The following is an 18,581-nucleotide window of genomic DNA, read 5'->3' as shown; positions in this document are numbered from 1 at the left end:
GTTGGTTTCCCAATTTAGTGAAGCACTATGCAAATGCTGTTCTATTTTTCAAGTCAATCGGATGAAAATGGATGGTTTTTCAGATGAAAATTGATGATTTTGGAAGTTTGACCTTGAGTTGACCTTTAAGCTTTTGACCTCAAAAATAGTTGGTTTCCCAATTCAGTGAGGCACTATGAAAATGCTCTTAAATTTTCAAGTCAATCGGATGAAAATTTTCAGATGAAAATTGATGATTTTGGAAGTTTGACCTTGAGTTGACCTTTGACCTTTTGACCTCAAAAATATTTGGCTTGCCAATTTGACTATGTGCAAAAGCTGTTCAATTACCAAGTCAATCAGATGAAAAGTGATGGTTTTTCAGATGAAAATTGATGATTTTGGAAGTTTGATCTTGAGTTGACCTTTGACCTTTTGACCTCAAAAATAGTTGGCTTGCCAATTTGACTATGTGCAAAAGCTGTTCAATTACCAAGTCAATCAGATGAAAATTGACAGTTTTTCAGATGAAAATTGATGATTTTGGAAGTTTGACCTTGGGTTGACCTTTTGACCTCAAAAATAGTTGACTTTCCAATTTAATGACTCGATATACAAATGCTGTTCAATGTTCAAGTCAATCGGATTTAAAATGGTGATTTTAGAAATTTGACCTCCAGGTGACCTTTGACCTCAAAATCAAGGGACGCCTCAATTGTGACGACCTCTACAATTTAGCGAGGTTTCATGACGATCAGTTTATATTTGTGACCTGTAGGCGAGTGACAAACAAACAAACAAGCAAACAGACAGACAAACAGACAATGAAAAATCACTCATAGAGCGACAACTTGGCAAAACAGAACAAAGTAGAATGGCACTCAGTAGAGCTTCCTTTTGACCTCCAAAATAATTAGTGGTTGAATTCAGTGACCTGATATGCAAATCTTCTTCAAAGTTTAAGTTAAACTGATGAAAATTTGCAATTTTAGTAATTTGGCCTGTGTGGACGTCATTTGGTCGATGTTGACCTCAAAAATAGTTGGTGGTTGGTTTCAGTAAGCCGATATGCAAATCCTATTCGATGTCAAGTCAATCGGATGAAAATTGGGGATTTTAGAAATTCGAAAGAAAGTGGTTGACCTTTGGCCTATGTTGACCTTTTGGCGTACGCCGATCTCAAAAATAGTTGGTGGTTTAATTCAGTTAGCTGTTATGTAAATCCTATTCGAGTAATATAAGGAGTGAGTGAGTGGGAGCGACAGAGTAAGATGAGGAATGAGTTAGTGTGCGATGTGGGAGGTGGCGGCCATAAATATTTCCATTAAATTGTGTACGTAATAAATAAATAATGGCTCCATGCTCGTGCAGGTGTTGCAGTAATTATGAATCTTCTTCACGTTTCCCAACATTTGAAAACGCAGCGCGTGCCTGCGCTACGTGTTAGGGGCGGGGCCACCTCGGAATTAACCGCATCCGATTGGCTGACCTAAATTACAGTGATAAAAGTTGCTGCGGAAGTGTTAATTTTTGTGTCGCTGGGAATGCTCGAAGAGCGGGTCAGGGTTTGTAGAGTCAGGGTAAAAAAAATTAAAACAATAATCAGCGTCGTGTTAACGTGCTGACGTGTCTGCACAACAAGGAGAAGGGCTTTTGCATTGTTTGGTGGTTCTGTTTGCGTGCTCCTGAAGCTCTTGTGGTAATCCATTATTTATAGCTATACATACAGTACAGATTATCGATAAAGATTAAAAGTCGTGCTGCATTGTATATGGCGGGCCCGGCGTTTACCTTGGCCGTTGTGTTGGCCCTGCTGGCCGTGCTCGGCTCGCTATGGCTTCGTGACAGCGGCCAGTCCGGCGTGTCCCGTGCGGCGACGCGCATGGAACTGCTGCTCGGGTCTCTGCTGCGCGCCGAGGGCAAGGCGTCGCCATCGGGCCCATCGGAGCGCCCAAGAGTCGCCGTCGGTAAGACCAATAGTAATAGTAATCTCCCGCACGTTATTTATTCTGTACTTCCGGTGTGCTGTGTACGAAATAATTTCAGTACGTGGGTGACGTTTTGGATCGTTTGCTATTCATTCGTGGGTAACGTGACGTTCCTTTGATTTGTGCTTTTAACTTTCTGGGCTTCCTGCTTGGAGCAGACTTTGTTTCACCTCGATTTACAGTGTACTGCGCAAAACAATAAAAGTGTGGTGGGGAGAAGAAGAAGAAGAAGAAGAAGGAGGCGGGAAGGGGGAGGATGGAGCAGTAGGTTTGCCACCATGAGAGGTTCCATTAGGGGTGCTCGCGTTTTGCCTTGAAAGGGTCCAATATGTGGGTGTTCCGCCTTGAGAGGGTCCAATATGTGGGTGTTCCGCCTTGAGAGGGTCCAATATGTGGGTGTTCCACCTTTAAATGGTCCAATATGTGGGTGTTCCGCCTTGAGAGGGTCCAATATGTGGGTGTTCCACCTTTAAATGGTCCAATATGTGGGTGTTCCGCCTTGAAAGGGTCCAATATGTGGGTGTTCCTCCTTGAGAGGGTCCAATATGTAGGTGTTCCACCTTGAAATGGTCGAATATGTGGGTGTTCCACCTTGAGAGGGTCCAATATGTGGGTGTTCCACCTTTAAATGGTCCAATATGTGGGTGTTCCGCCTTGAAAGGGTCCAATATGTGGGTGTTCCTCCTTGAGAGGGTCCAATATGTAGGTGTTCCACCTTGAAATGGTCCAATATGTGGGTGTTCCACCTTGAAATGGTTCAATATGTGGGTGTTCCACCTTGAGAGGGTCCAATATGTGGGTGTTCCTCCTTGAGAGGGTCCAATATGTGGGTGTTCCTCCTTGAGAGGGTCTAATATGTGGGTGTTCCACCTTGAAATGGTCCAATATGTAGGTGTTCCACCTTGAGAGGGTCCAATATGTGGGTGTTCCACCTTGAAATGGTCCAACATGTGGGTATTCCACTTAGAGAGGGTCTAATATGTAGGTATTCCACCTTGAGAGGGTCCAACATGTGGGTATTCCACCTAGAGAGGATACACACCCCATTTATAGGGATGTGCCACCTTCCATCATTCGTGAATCTTTGATTACGGATCTTTAAAGACCATGCACTTTTACGTGAATGAAATAATTGAGAATATGGACAAATCGACGAATAATAACATTCATCGGGTTTTTGTACCCTACATCCAGACCAATAAGGACAGACACTTGAACGGACGCATTGCTGTGGTGCAACAACAGGACCGCAGTATAATTGATCGGGTTTGCTGCTCTTCCATTATTGATCAAAGCGAGTAATCTTTGAAGATTATAACAGTATGGCGATCCGAAGCGGCTGTCGTCTTGAATCCCCGTACGAAGACGCCATGCACAAATTGCGCAACCACAAGTCATGGGTGCGGGTGGTGGTTACGTTTCTGGAGCGGAAATAGATTGTACTGGTTGCATGTGTGACTTTCCTGCTCTACTTTTCTTTGCGATCTTGAATTGTAGCGTGTGGGATAACTCGGTTTGAGACGATGCTCACCGTAGTGCTACCGAACCCGGACCCGCCTAATTAAAAACTACTAAAAATATTTCATCCAGAACTGCTGCCCTGAGTGACATTTACCAGGCTCTTCATTTCTGCTGTCTTGTGAAATCGTCGAACAAGCTGAGTTAATCCTTCTCTTATCTTATCTTTCCTTCTCTTCGTCTTTCTTCATGTCAGTGTCGATGTCGTTAAGATTTAGGATCAAGATGGGCGTCGGGCCATGAAGCTCTCATTTGTCCTCCCATGCTGCGACTGACTATTACTTTTCTTTCTTGATGAACTCGAGGACTGAACATTCCTGACGCCTCGTTCACTGCATGGCACGTCTGCTGCCCGTGTGCCACCTTAAATTGCAATCCGGTGTTAAAAAGTAATTGCATGAACGCAGTTGCGACAAAATTGACGGGTCGTCTTCGGAGGTAAAATTCCCGCGAATCTCGAGCTCTTTTGTTGGATCCCTGTCATACGCGACAATGTTGTTATACAAAGTCCCCTAGTGCACTGCACATTGTCCCGGTATGTAATACCTGCCCAAAATAACTCTCTATTGCTCTTCAGACGACTCGTTTACTGCACAAATCTTTTAATTCTTTTTCGTACAAATTACTTTCCCACATCGGGCCTGGCCAGCCGGTTTGCTTGAGCCTCGGCCCAATAACTTTCCCTGACCGAACCCTCAAGCGAGGTGAAATCCAAAAAGACTGTTACATATTCCATGCGTCTCCCAATGTTAACTGCATATACAAAGTTTCATTTTAAAATGTTTAAAATGTGCCCTTAATTGCATTTTTTGGTATTTGACCTTTTGACCCCAGCCCAAGGGGTGGGGCCAAAATGATATCGCTCTTGCACCTTCTTACCACGTAGTGATCATAACTACCGAGCTTGGTGAATTTCTGCACAATCGTTTAGGATGATGTGGTGTGACGGACAGACGGAGCTAATTACATCTCACATTTTTTCTTTTTCAAAAAGTGTGGGGATAATAAATTATTAAGTGTAATTGAAAGGGAAATTTGTTTTTGGGAAATTTGCTTTTGGGAAATTTGTTTTTGGGACAATTTGTTTTTGGGACAATTTGTTTTTGGGACAATTTGTTTTTGGGAAAATTTGTTTTTGGGAAATTTGCTTTTGGGACAATTTGTTTTTGGGACAATTTGTTTTTGGGAAATTTGTTTTTGGGACAATTTGTTTTTGGGAAATTTGCTTTTGGGACAATTTGTTTTTGGGACAATTTGTTTTTGGGAAATTTGCTTTTGGGACAATTTGCTTTTGGGACAATTTGCTTTTGGGACAATTTGTTTTTGGGACAATTTGTTTTTCGGAAATTTGCTTTTGGGACAATTTGTTTTTGCCCAGGTATCCACTGCCTAATTGCTTCAACCTGTCCACCCGATCATGAGTATGTTTACCCGATGCGAGTTGTGATCAAAGACATGCAAACGTCATGCCAATGACAAACGAATGGAACGTATGAGGCTCGATTGATGACCTTTAAATGAGCTGAAGAGTGATTGGATAATTAATGTCCCAAAGCATTAAGATTGTGTCGTTGTGCCAGGAATGTTTTTCTCATCTGTGTGCCACCGCCTGCCGCAGGACTGGGTGGGTGCCAGGACGTTGTGGTGGATGGGATCGGTTTTCTCCACAAGGCGGGCATCCCGCCAGGTGCCAATCCCGGATATCCCGCATTTATTCGAGGGGAGAGAGACCTGGCGGATTCTTTCGCGTATTATTTCCCTCATGGAGCTGCAGCCGAGTGAGTTTGTAATCGCAAACGTAACTCATTCCTCTATATCTATTTACATACGTTTGTGTTGCGACCTACTACTACAGCTGCGACTACTACCATCACTACCACTGCTACTACTCAATGCTGGAATTTAAAGGAAAAGTATCATGAATCCTGTGCAAAATGCGTGCTTAATTATTGGCCTACGCTGTCTAACATTAATGGAAGAGTTTTTTTTTGTTTTTTGTTTTTTGTATACAGAGTCGAGGCTCGTGAAAGAGCTAACATTTATCAAACAAACAAATCAAACAAACAAGTAAACAAAGTATATAAAAATGGGAGCGGTCGACAAGATGGGGAGAGAAGGGGAGGAAGCACACAAACACAACATTTGAGGGCAGGGACATCGGGAGATGTGTGGGAGGCAGAGGGCCTGGGGGGAGGCAGGATAGGTATAAAACGCAAGGACACCAAGGACTTCCAGGAAAGAAGACAAAAGTCACCTCAAAAAAGTGGATTTGGGGTGATATTAGCGGGGGTAGAAAAGATCAAGGTTTTGGATTGGGGAAGATAAGAGATGGTGGTGAACAGCCGTTTTAAAGACCTGGAGGGAGGAGTGGGATTGAAGAGAGTGAGGGAGTTTGTTCCAGAGGCGGGAGAAAAGAGGAATGTAGGAGTGAAGGTGAGCAGAGAGTCTTGATTTTGGCAGTTTAACCATAAGAGGGTTGCAGGCAGATCTTGTGCGACCTGCAGGAATATTTGGGGGACAGAGCCCAGAGAGAGCTGGGGGAGCAAGGCCGGAGAGGAGTCGGTAGAAGACGGAAAGACCACCAACCTGCCTGCGGTGAGTAAGTGAAAGGCCCTCGGAGATAGTGTCATCGCGGGAGATTCCAATGATTCTGAACGCTTTGGTTTCAACAGCGTGAAGACGAGCCAGGTGTGAGGCAGGAGCACCAGCCCAGAGGGGAGAGCAGTATTCCATTGAGCTGCAGATGAAAGCCTTGTATGTGGTGAGGAGCTCAGGTGTGCCAATGAAGGACTTCGCACGACGGAGGATGCCCAGTTGGTGACTGGCTTTGGAGGCCAGATTTGAAATGTGGTTTTCCCAGGAAAGATCATGGCAGATAGTGAGACCCAAAAGCTTGAGTGACAGAACTTCTTGGAGAGGATTATTCAGAAAGTAGATGGGAGGGTTGTCCAGTCGGTCTTTTCAGAGAGACATCGTAAGAGTGTGAGATTTGTCAGGATTGAAAGACATGTTCCACTTGTTTGCCCAGTCTGTGATTTTGTCCAGGTCTGCAGAGAGTGAGGAGGCTGCAGACTGCCGATCTGAGGGATGAGGAATGGAGCGGCAGAGAGTGGAGTCATCAGCAAAGAGATAGAGAGGATTTTCAAGAGAGTCAGAGAGATCATTGATGAAGACCAGAAAAATCACAGAGCCCAGAACACTGCCCTGGGGAACTCCAGCCTGAACAGGAAGAGGAGATGAGAGAAACCCATTCAGGGCCACACGTTGACTACGACGAGAGAGGAAGTCCGCCAGCCATGCGTGGAGATTTCCATGGATACCAAAGGAGGAGAGTTTGGTGAGCAGAGCGGGGTCCCAGATCGTATCGCAGGCACGTGATATGTCGTTGCACTAATTGTGCAGACAGACATTGGACAACACCTGACTTTACTTCAGACAAACATCGCCAGAGACCCAGGGTACTGTGGGTGCTGGTGACACCATGTTGACGTCGCTTTTCTCTCTGCAGTCCTCGGCGTAACTAAGGCCTCTTGTAGTGCAACATCAGTTTGGCCCTTTATCGGGGGTTTCACCCTTTCCTGGCCCATGATCGCCAAATAAGAAGAAACCACGTGATTACCATCTCGTGCCACATGGATCATTAGCTTTCCCATGAGGACATTAGGTGTATAATGGATACTTGGGGTGGGGGAAGGGGGGGGGGGGGCTAAACCTGCGGAAATGCTTGGAACAAGAACATTCATTGGGACCGGTAGGAGACATGTATTGCAAAGCGATTCTTCCTCTTCCTTGTCTTACCATGGTGGGGACTACTGTGTTAGAGCTTTCTCAACATCAAGCTGTCTATTCTGGGTTTTGTCCCAAAATAAACTTTTCATAACCTCTATGGGACCTGTCATAAACACAAAACAAAACCGGAGCAACAGGTATGTCGTCATGGGTGAGAGACATGATTATTTGTAATAAAATTGTTGCATGACCTTAGTTTTGAGTTGTCCATGGGTTTGGCCTTGCTGATGCAGGCCTGAATCTATAATGGGGGTTCGGGTAACAAAGCAAACTGTGTAACTGCTGTAATGTAAACTGAAATTCTCAGATGAAGCTACAGTAACGTCCAATATGTGTCCCCCCTTAATGGCTACTAGCTTCTCTCCTTTTGAATGCACACTGTCATGAATAACCAGACTCTGTGGTGTCATGGTTACTGCATGGTCCCTTACATTACAGCATACTAGCAGCGGTACCCACCCTATGGGTGGGGCTTCAATTGGGAGGCCCAAATGAAAAGGCAAAATATCAGAAATTGAACGTTTTTTTATTTTAAACGATTCATCTAAACATCCGTTGAATCATATCACACGCAAATCATCAAAATCTAAACAGTATTTGTAGAATTTCAATAAAAGCCACATCACTGTTCATATCGGTAAATATTATTCCATCGTGTTTCAAATCGTGATCGATACACTATGATCGTGATGATCGTGATGATCGTGAATCGTGATCGATAATCGTGTTCACAATCGCTGTCGTATGTACTCCCGATACGTGTACCAAATTCCCGATACGTGTAACTGTACAAATCAACACTTAAAAGGATTTTGAGCCGATAGCTGTTACGGCCTTGGCAAGATCGATGGAGACAGCGATCTGTTGGCGTATTCACCGCCCAAATAGCTATGTGGAATTCTCTCATGTAGAGATTAAACGTTACGGCTGTTACGGCCTTGGCAAGATCGATGGAGACAGCGTTAATTATACTTTTAATGAAGGACACTGTCTCAAGCCCCAGTCCCCATCACGGATGGGGCTCAGCGGTTTACCCGAGCCTGACGGCGAAGGGCAAGATACACGCTGGCCCGTCCAGTGTAGCGCGCGTGTGGCCTCGGACATCAAAAAAAGGAACCACCTTTAGAGGCCATTTTTCCCTGCATAGCATGGCTTGGCCTTTTTTTGGGCACCGTGGTCCCCTTTTTGAAGCGATGTTTTATGGGCAGATGCCCTTCCTGCCACAAACCCTGTTAGTCGCTTCTTGCGACACAGAGGGAATTACCAGTGAACTGGTACTCAATTTGCCAACCTCGGAAGGATGACAGGCTGAGTCAACCCCCCTGGCATTAATTCAGCGATTGACCAGGATTCGAACCCAGGATCCTAGGATCCCAAGCCAGCACCCTAACCGCTAAGCCAACACCAGGCTAGCACCCCGGACATCGAAGGGCATTAAACGTTCATTAAACATTAAACGTTCATTAAAGGATTACGAAACGAAAAACATTACGAAATTACGTTCACACCATCACGTCAAACACTACCGTGAACACATACATCGTCACAATGAGAACATCATCACAATGAACGTTATGCGAACGCGAATGTTATGCGGGAGTCCAAACCTGAGAATGCTGGAGACCAAAGCTGAAATTGGGAAAACTAAATAGCCTATTTTACCCCTGGAGATCCCAGGATTACCCACGGAAAATATCTTTGAGATCGGTTGAGCCGTTTTTGCGGTACCTTTGAACAGACAGACAGACAGACAGACATTTGGTGAATTATAGTAAGAATAATGAGCATATGGGGTCAAACCTGGGATCTGGGTCGCTGCTTCAAACCTGGAATCTGAGATCTCCTCTGGGAGGTCGGCAGTTCAAACCGAGTCATACCAAGGACTTTAAAAATGGTACGTGCTGCTTCCTTGTTTGATGATCAGCATTTAAAAGGATGAACGCACAGATAAACAACTATAGGCTGGCATCCATAGAGAGAAGGAAATTCCTCCTTGGGAAATGCCCCGCTGAGTGTGGTGAGCAAATACAGTGCCATTGTTGTGATGTCGTTGGTACCCAGAGTGGTCTGTGAAGTGACAGCACTTCCCCCAATGTGTGTGTGTGTGTGTGTGTGTGTGTGTGTGTGTGTGTGTGTGTGTGTGTGTGTGTGTGTGTGTGTGTGTGTGTGTGTGTGTGTGTGTGTGTGTGTGTGTGTGTGTGTGTGTGTGTGTGTGTGTGTGTGTGTGTGTTTCTCTACCTCTACTATGAGCCTGAGATCCTTAAAAAAAAAAAAGATAGCTTTACATGTGATGGACATAAAGGCAACCAACCTATGATCTGTTGGTTAAAAAAAAAAAAGAGGACAAAAATGTTAAAATTAATAAGTGAATGAATGTGCCATCCTGGCCTTGTGTTTGTGCCATTGGTGCCCTTGTTGCATGCTTTGCCACCCTTTAATGCACGATGTGATTAACACATTGAGAATATTTGGTGGCATCCAGTAATCTCTGGTCTTTGGACTCCATACTGTATGTTATCTTGCCTATCTAATTAAGTCGGTGTGCGTTCAGACCATGGACTTGGCTGCGCTTTGATGGGTTTGAGGGTAGAGCACTTGCAGCTGAAATCAGAATCCTATCTTGAGTTCCTTTTGATTACTCCATGCAGTATTTGGCCTTCTGTTTGATCAGGAACGTGGCTTTGAACATGCATGAAGCATATCAACTCTGCAGTGCATTTCCTGGAAGTCCGGTCCAAGAACCAATCGGCCTTTAAACTCAAAGATTATCGTACTGTCTTTGTCAGTGCACATGGTCCACTTGTCCACAGGAGATCTTTATGAATTGTCCCAGCTTCACTCGTCTTGTATGAAGTATTTCCCTTGTGTTGAGCTAATTTTTCATGACGGTAAATGGGACAACAGCCGTCTCGTGAAAGCACCTGCAGATGATGGACAATGTCATATAATGACTTCTGGAAGAAGCTAAATTTTAAAGTGGGTGGGACCAAGAGGGTGATGGGTGTGAGTAAGAGGGAGATGGATTGCTACTTAACATTGCCTGACCTCATGAAACCTTTTATTTTTTTTCCCGAAAAGTGGCCACCCTTTACCAATAACATTATGGAATGATCTTCTTGTCCACTGTTTGCTAAGCATGTTACCTGCTTCAAGGTATTTGTAATGCCTTTAATGAAAAGGTCTTTAAACCCACCTTCCACTACCCCAGAAGCTTTCCTTGATGCTGTATTTCTACCTTGTCTAGGCGTTACATGGCGAACAAAACACTCTTCCAAAATCTCGTGCAGCTTTCCTTGGAAGTGCCCGGCACGAGACGTCTGCTTGGTGGCAACGCACCGGTTATGGCAAACCGACTGGCACACGAAGGTTGCCAAGTACTCCTGGGGGCTCAGCTAAGCCATCACCTGAGGAAGCACCTGCACAAGCGCGTCTCAGGTGTGAGCACATGATGATCAGCGGGGTCTTTTGATCGGGCGCTGAACTCCGTGCTACAAAAGAATAATAGCGCTTCTTTGAAAATATCTCAACTTCCCCATGTGTTTGGTCGATAGCTCTTTATCCACTTTGCTTTCTATTGGGTGTTGCAGTTGGTGGTGACATCTTGGGCAGTGTAATGATCACTTATTGTTCCAATATGTTTTCCCCACAGTCACAGGAGATCCCTTACAGGATGATATACACCTCGTCTTGGAATACCCGAAAGGAGGAAAATGGGGTCCTTACGAGGCATTGCGAGCCAACAGGTGCCACTTTCTTATCGATCTTTTGAGTGAAATGATCTGATTTTTCTACACCTTCTGTAGTGTTGGTTTTGGGGTTTTTTTCATTTGCTAGGAGGATATGCTCGAGTTCGGCAAGTACAACTGTAATTGTGACTTTATTTAGCAATGTGATTATGATGTTGAACCACGAAACACCGAAGATTATTGGTGCATTCAAAGTGAGGCCTTGGCTTCATGATGGCAATGATAGCGAGTGTATGATTATCTATTCTATGTGTCCCAAGCTTCCACTCGTCATTTCTCTGCGGCAGATTCATCATCCACAACGACGTCCACAACGCCCTCCTGAGCTCATTGGAAGATTTCCACAGTCGGATTGAGACATTTCGGCCGGATTTGTTGGTTATTGGGGGCCTCCAGATGATGGACAACTTTCCTTTCCAAACAGGTTGACTGGTCTTTACTTATTTATTTCTTTTCTTTTCTTTTAATTTCTATACCTACATTTTTTTTAACATTCTTTTTCACTTCTCCTTCTGCTTCCTCTTTTCAAACTTTTAAAAAGAAATAACTAGAGCAAAGTTTATGGCGCACCATCGCAAGTCTCCATGCTTCCCACCTAAAGCAAAGTTGAAAGATGGCAAAAAGTTCCACCAGAAATGACGATCAGGAATTTATTTTCTTTTAATTTTTTGTTAATCTCCTATTCTTCTGCATTCCAGGAATTTCCCAGACTGTTCACGATTTTGCTTTAAAATGTTTAAACTCCCCCCTGCCAAGCTCTACTCATTTGTATATTATAACTCGCTCTTTTTGTTCCTGTTCAAAAGACTGTCATTAATTTGCTCATTAAATCCTTCCATCACAAAAACAATATTCTTATTTTTTCCTCCCCCTCAAATATCCTCCTTTGTCATTCCAGCTCTGTCATTTCAGTGTTTCCTCCCTAATCGTACTCCTCCCCCCACAAATCTCCCTACTCACCTCTCTCCCTCAAATCTCCCACCTCACCCCTCTGCTTCAAAGCTCCCTCTTCACCATTTTTCTTCAATACTCCCCTCACCCCTCCTCCTCAAAGCTGTCTCCTCCCCGCTTCCTCTCCCTTCCAACTCATACCTCCACATCCTCCAACCTTATACTTCTCTCTGCCGCCCCTCAAACAACACCTCACTGTGCCTCATCCCATCACCATCAAACCTTTTGTCCTCCTCATCCTTTTCCTCCTCATCCTTCTCCTCGCTCTCCTGCAATCTCTGACACACTATCACCAGCTCTCCCCACCTCCTCCTCCCCACCTCCTCATCTTTCCATACCCCTCCCCTCCCTTGTCCTGTATCCGATGCTCCCCCTTCCTCTTCCTTAACGGTATGGACCTCAAACATCCGGGACCTTTGCTCAAACCTGATTGATCTCTCCATACAGGTTGCTTCTGACAATCCAGACTTGATCTGCTTAACAGAAACTTTCCTCCTTCAAGATGTCTCCGATTCCTTGATATCTCTTCCTGGTTACTCCCTCCTCCGGCATGATAGACCTGAGCCTCGTCCTGGTGGTGGGGTTGCTATCTTTATCAAAAACTCTCCCTCACTCTCCCTGCACTGCTCTCTCCCCACTACACCCCCAGGAGTACCTCTGGCTATGGTGTCCCCTCCGCTCCCACCTTTTGTTCATATGTGTTCTGTACCGTCCACCAAAGAGTGATGACTCAATTTACATCTCACTGTCTGAATGACATGGACCAACTTCTATCCGCTCATCCCAACTCTCTTCCTCATATGTGGCGACTTCAACTGTCATCGTGCCAGCTGGCTGGGTATGGGTACCTCTCACCAGCCACGGCACTTCAGCAAAGGACCTCTGCGACTTACTGGGACTGACACAATCTGTCAATTCCCCGACCCGGATCTCAGTCAACGGTACATCGTCTCTTCTAGAATTGGTTATGACAAACTTCCCTGCAAATGTCTGCTGTTCTTCTGCTCCAATCGGTTCATCTGATCATTTCCTTGTTAAAGTGGACATCTCTGGCCATTCTCAGAGAGCCTACCTCCCTCTTCCAAATCCTGGTGGTGTCTGGTCAAATCCGTTTCTGGTGTTTGTTCCCCCTCCATCCCCTCCCTTACCTCAAACTGCTACACAGCTGGCACTGCACGTGACAAAGCCGAATGCCTCAACTCGGTGTTTGGCTCCAAATCTTGTGTCCCAAATCCACCTCTCTGTACCCACGTTTCCCAGTCGAACCCAGCTGCTCCTGGACTATGTGTCCTTCTTTCCTGACAAGGTGGAGAAGTTTCTGACCATCAGTGTGTTCAGTGCATGGGGGGTAACAGGGCGTGATGCAACAAATGGGTATCCCCGGGCCTCTCAATGTGTTGACAGTTTTCATGGAGAGATTAGTTAGATTCTTATCCGTCTCTGTAGGATCCTTATTTGTGTGTGCTCGAGACCAATAGCCACAATATATTGGAGCTAGAATATGCACACTATGAGTATGGGTGGAGAATCCTCCCTTTATCCAACCTATCAATAAGGGGTTTGAGATGTTTGGGTTGAGGGTCCACACTGATTATGGCATGGGGGAGACCCTAGTGCACAGATTCCTAACCGCCGGTCCGCAGAAGGAAGGAACACCGGTTTGTGGAGTAATGCCAGGGTTTTTTTTTTTTTTTTTTTTTTACTGCCAGTCACCCACTAGCGATGCCCGACAAATCTATATTTAATGGATCAAGTGTATGTACGTATCATATACTCTAGGGGTGGATCCAGGATTTTTTTGAAAGGGGGTTTCCAGAAATAAAGGGAACAGGGAGCATACTCACCTAGATGCTGTGAGCATGAAGCTGTCAAGGTGTGGTTTCCGGGGCCCACTTAAGAGGCCTGGAAGCTTTGGGATTTTAGGTGCTCTCAGATACACTCTGAGAATCTGCTGACCACATTGGCTACATGTTGGGAGGGGTGGGGGAAACCTTTTGTTTCGATTGTAAAATATATTTTATTTGCTTTTCATAATAAATTTTGACAAGATTGAGATGGTACCTGTAGATTTGTCAACTTAAAGTGGCATTATGTACTCAACAATCCTTTTGTAATTTACTCCGAAAGAAAACGTGTCTGTTGTAGTAATTAAATCATCGTATCTGAATTCGTTCAGGAACTGCGAGGATGGATTGTTCATGAATAGTAGAACTTATGTAGCAATCGGAAACAGTTCCCCTTCATACCGTGTAAGTTCGTGCATAAACAAGGAGCGGTTCTAATTGCACTTTCCATGTACCTTTTTTATTTTGTTTTTATTTTTTCACACAAGCAAGGGGCATGATTTTTTTTTTGGGGGGGGGGGGGGGGGTTAACCAGCAATGAGTGCAAAGTCGAATTTTCAAGCCATTCCATCAGGCACTTCATGCTTACTCGAAGGTGGGTGAAATCAGAGGCAGCTAAACTCGGCAATTTCCTAAACTAGGCAATGATTTAAAAAAACCCAAAATATGACTAAAAAGTTAGATGTATGATGTGCTGAAGTATAAATAGTAAAGCCATGAATTATCTGGTTCCCAATTGGTGGTCCGTTGTCATTTATCACAGACCTTTGCTGGTCTCTGTTGAGAAAAAGGTTAAGAACCACTGCCCTTGAGGATATTTAAGTTTTATGCAATATCGATTATATATATATATATATCGCCTACGATATATTTTTTGTTATCGCCTACGATATATTTTTTGTTATCGCCTACGATAATATTGGTGATCCGCAAAGTTTTTAGAGATTGAAAAGGGGTACGCACTTCTAAAAAGTTTTGTAACCACTGACAGAGGAATGGTGGATACAGGTGGGTATATCTATATTTTGCCTCAAATTGTGAAAATTTCCTTTTTTTTTTTTCTGTCGTCACAAAGTCCTATCAACTGGAAAGTGGGGTTGGGGGTGGTATTTGAGTGATTGCACATGACGTTGTTTTTACAATTTGTTTTGTTTGGAGCATTTTACAACCTCACCCACCCTCCAACCCCTTCTCTCCCTGGTCATGCCTGAAATTTGGAGTGGACATCCTGTGTGAGATGGTCTTTGTCATCTTTATCAAAACTTGTTTATAAAAGGAATAAATTGCATTTCCAAAATGTCTGCCTCCGATGCACTAGTTGAGCGGCTTTGTGCGGGTATGCTTGATTTATTTCTTTTCCTTCCCTTTCTTACCTCTTATTTTTTTTTGTTTGTGCTCTTTTAGATTGGGATTTCTAAGCCGCTGTTTCTCCTATCTTCACCTGCTCTTTCACTCTTCCTCTACTGTCTTGCTGAGGTCGGTGTGCTACTTGAGCAGCTCTTCCACGCTACGCTTGCTTGCACATGGGGTCTGGTACCCTGCTGTTGGTGTGCACGTGTTTTTTATTTTTTTATTTCTATGTAATTTACCTGGTTCCCAAGTAGATTGCTATTGTGAATGAGTCACATATTGGTATCTGTGTGTGAGTCGTTCCACGTTCCCCTCGAGGTTAAGCAGTTGCTCTTGCGTCACAACAGGAGAACGACGAAGGCGGTTGCAGAAGCTCGGTTCAGCGATGGAGGCGGTGGCACGTGGAGGAACACTTGTGCACTTTGAACTCGCCTCTTTTGCCGACCGAGATACTCTCACGGAGCTACTGGAGGAGGTGGTGCCCAATGCCGACTCGCTGGGCATGAATGAGCAAGAGCTCCCCAACTTGCATAGTCTGCTTCAACGTGGGGACGTGACCCTCGTGGCCGACGCGTACCCGCGCGTCGCCACTGTGCTCGACGAGATGCGCGAGGTATTCTCCTTGCTCAACAAGCGCCATCGCCGTGATGGCATGGGACGACGACTCAGTCGCCTGCACGTACACACGCTTGCTTTTCAGGTGAGCATGATGGAAACTTCACAAATAGTTTTGCCTAAAATTTGTAAATCCATAAATTACAATATTGGTTCATTGTTGAATTGTTCACCCAGCACCCACAAATGAAATGACCGTGCCGTTAAGGGGGAATTGCAACATTTCTGGATTTCTCAGCAATTTGTGTGGAGCCTGCCAAGTCTTGCCCACGATTGGCCAAAGCACGTGACTTCACTTGGTTTGCAGCCGGTTTTGATTGACCTTTTGGGATGTTTGAACACCCGTTTCTGCCTTGACGATGGTCACATCGAAAAAACAAAGAATAGCTCATGAAGCATGCAAAGAATGGCAAAGCAGCCTCGCTCGATGCCGTAATGAAGTTGCTTTACCTCAAGTACTTTGATGCTTTTGTATAAGTAGGTTAACAAGGAAGTGAATGCTCGTGCATGAAACTCACCTCACATGTTCCGGCTAACCTGTCATTTGGCACTTTGATTATCCGTGGCCTAACTGATTTGACCGAACCGATTCTTTGCTGATCGGTGACTTTTAATCGCCATTTTGAGCAAAGATTTGCGATAATGTTGGAAAGATTGTTCTTTCCGAATATGAATCATTGTGCTTTGTCCTGATAGAAATTGTTTGCTGGTTAAGTAATGATGATGCTGCCCAATGGGTATGGTGGTCTAATGGTGCTGCCCCGACTGGGATTCCAGAGGTTGTGGTTTCAAATTATAAGCTTCTACACACAGAGTTAACTTCAAAGGGTTTGTCACATTGCTGTTTGATTGGCTTTTATGAAATAAAAACCCAGCCGGCTCATTAATGACCTTTCAGGGAGGGAGGGGGGGGGGGGTGTGTAATCTGGATGCCCCTTGTGGTCTGGTATGAATAAGATTCAAATCCACACTATCTGATTCATAAAGCCTTTTCTTATTATTTATTTAATTTCCTTGCTTCCCAGGCCATCCTCACAGCACAGGGCTCTGCATGGAAAAACACAATGTCCGCCACAGCAAAAGCGTCGCTCACAGCCAATCGACACGTGTGCGGCTCGGTGGCTATAGACTGCGGGAAGGCGCGCCTCATAATGGACGATTCGTTTGCCATCAGTCGAAAACCCCAAAGCAGACGTGTGCAGGTGCGGCCCGAAAGGCCCGTGACCTGCTGGCATGAGGAAGGCCCCGAAGGGAAATACGAGGTATGCGTGGCACCAGTTCTCGTGTGCACGGACGTCTACCAGACGGCCGGTGGAGGGGACAACGTCTCTGCGGCGGGCCTGGTGCTGCAAATCTGAGTGCCATCGCAAACTGATAACCACATGTGAACTTCGCTTAGACCTTCGGACAAGATGACGTGGGTCAGTTGTTTGAGACGTGCGGAGCTTCTTCTGCTCTACTATTGTGACCTCATCATATTTCAGGGAAATTTCTTGGAAAAGATTATACCAACTGTGACTTACACTTGTGATTCCGATTTAAGATTTTTGCATGTTCTCCTTATCCACACCCTCTCCCTATTTTTAGTCTTCCTTTCTCCCCTTACCTTGCTCTCTCCCTCTCTCTTCCTCATCTGTCTATTTTGACAGCTCGAGAGAAATGATTCGTTGGTTTCTATTTTGAGAGGTCTCATGCCTTGTCTGTGAAACCTCTCTCCCACTTTTGTTCGGTGTACTTTTTCAGCCGAGAAGCCATCAATGCATGTTTTATTGATATATATATATATATATATATATATATATATATATATTGATATATATTGATATATATATATATATATTGATATATATATATATATATATTGATATATATATATTGATATATATTGATATATTGATATATATTGATATATATTGATATATTGATATATATATATATATATATATATATATATATATATATATTGATATATATATATATATTGATATATATATATATATTGATATATTGATATATTGATATATATTGATATATATTGATATATTGATATATATTGATATATTGATATATATTGATATTGATATATATTGATATTGATATTGATATATATATATATATTGATATTGATATTGATATTGATATATATATATTGATATTGATATTGATATATATATATATATATTATATATATATATATATATATATATATATATATATATATTGCAATGTAGGTTCTGTGGTTTTTGATTGTTGGTGGAGTTTTCAACTTCCAGCCTATAGAACTTTGTCATTCATTGTTGGCGATGCAATGCCGTCATAGCTTTACTTTATGGGTACTTGAAGAGATATTTTGCTTTGAGCCATTGTTTGATCCTGCCATGACTTTTATTTTTTGCAAACAATAAAGAATGTGATTTTAAAATCCTGCTGTTTAAAAGTGCTACTTTGAACAATAATCTTGTTTTCATACACATTGCATTCCTCCATCTCAACATGACGATGTGTAAAACTTGTAAATTTGGAAGCACAACCTTTGTGTAGTGCATTGTGGGTAAACGACTAGACTAGTGTAGGATTCTCATGGCCATCATGGTCCCTTCCCTGCTATTTGTTTGGTCTTTATCTTGGATAATGATTGGTTCATGAAGTTCGACCTCATTTCTTCCTTCAGAGGAATTCATACATTCGTCCTTGTTTTGTTTTTTTTTGTTCTTACTTTGGTCGTTTTTCTTTGTTTTTGGAATGTGCCTTTCTTGGCATCTGCAAAAGTTATTCATTCCATGTTTGAGTGTCTGTGAAGC

At 43.7% G+C, this 18,581-nt stretch overlaps 1 protein-coding gene across 1 annotated transcript; it reads left to right on the top strand.

Annotated features, from left to right (window-relative positions):
* The first annotated feature begins 1,505 nt into the window (after positions 1–1,505).
* Positions 1,506–17,571, top strand: LOC137426938 (ADP-dependent glucokinase). The gene is made up of 7 exons (XM_068115978.2): positions 1,506–1,946; positions 5,104–5,263; positions 10,519–10,709; positions 10,924–11,017; positions 11,308–11,444; positions 15,513–15,865; positions 16,806–17,571. Exons 1-7 carry the CDS (start codon positions 1,751–1,753, stop codon positions 17,136–17,138), a joined length of 1,464 nt encoding a protein of 487 aa, XP_067972079.2. The 5' UTR covers positions 1,506–1,750; the 3' UTR covers positions 17,139–17,571.
* The last annotated feature ends 1,010 nt before the right edge of the window (positions 17,572–18,581 follow it).

This window comes from Myxine glutinosa, chromosome 5, assembly GCF_964187855.1.
Source record: "Myxine glutinosa chromosome 5, kmMyxGlut1.1, whole genome shotgun sequence".
Classification (NCBI taxonomy): Eukaryota; Metazoa; Chordata; class Myxini; order Myxiniformes; family Myxinidae; genus Myxine; species Myxine glutinosa.
This window is presented reverse-complemented; position numbering and strand designations above follow the sequence as displayed.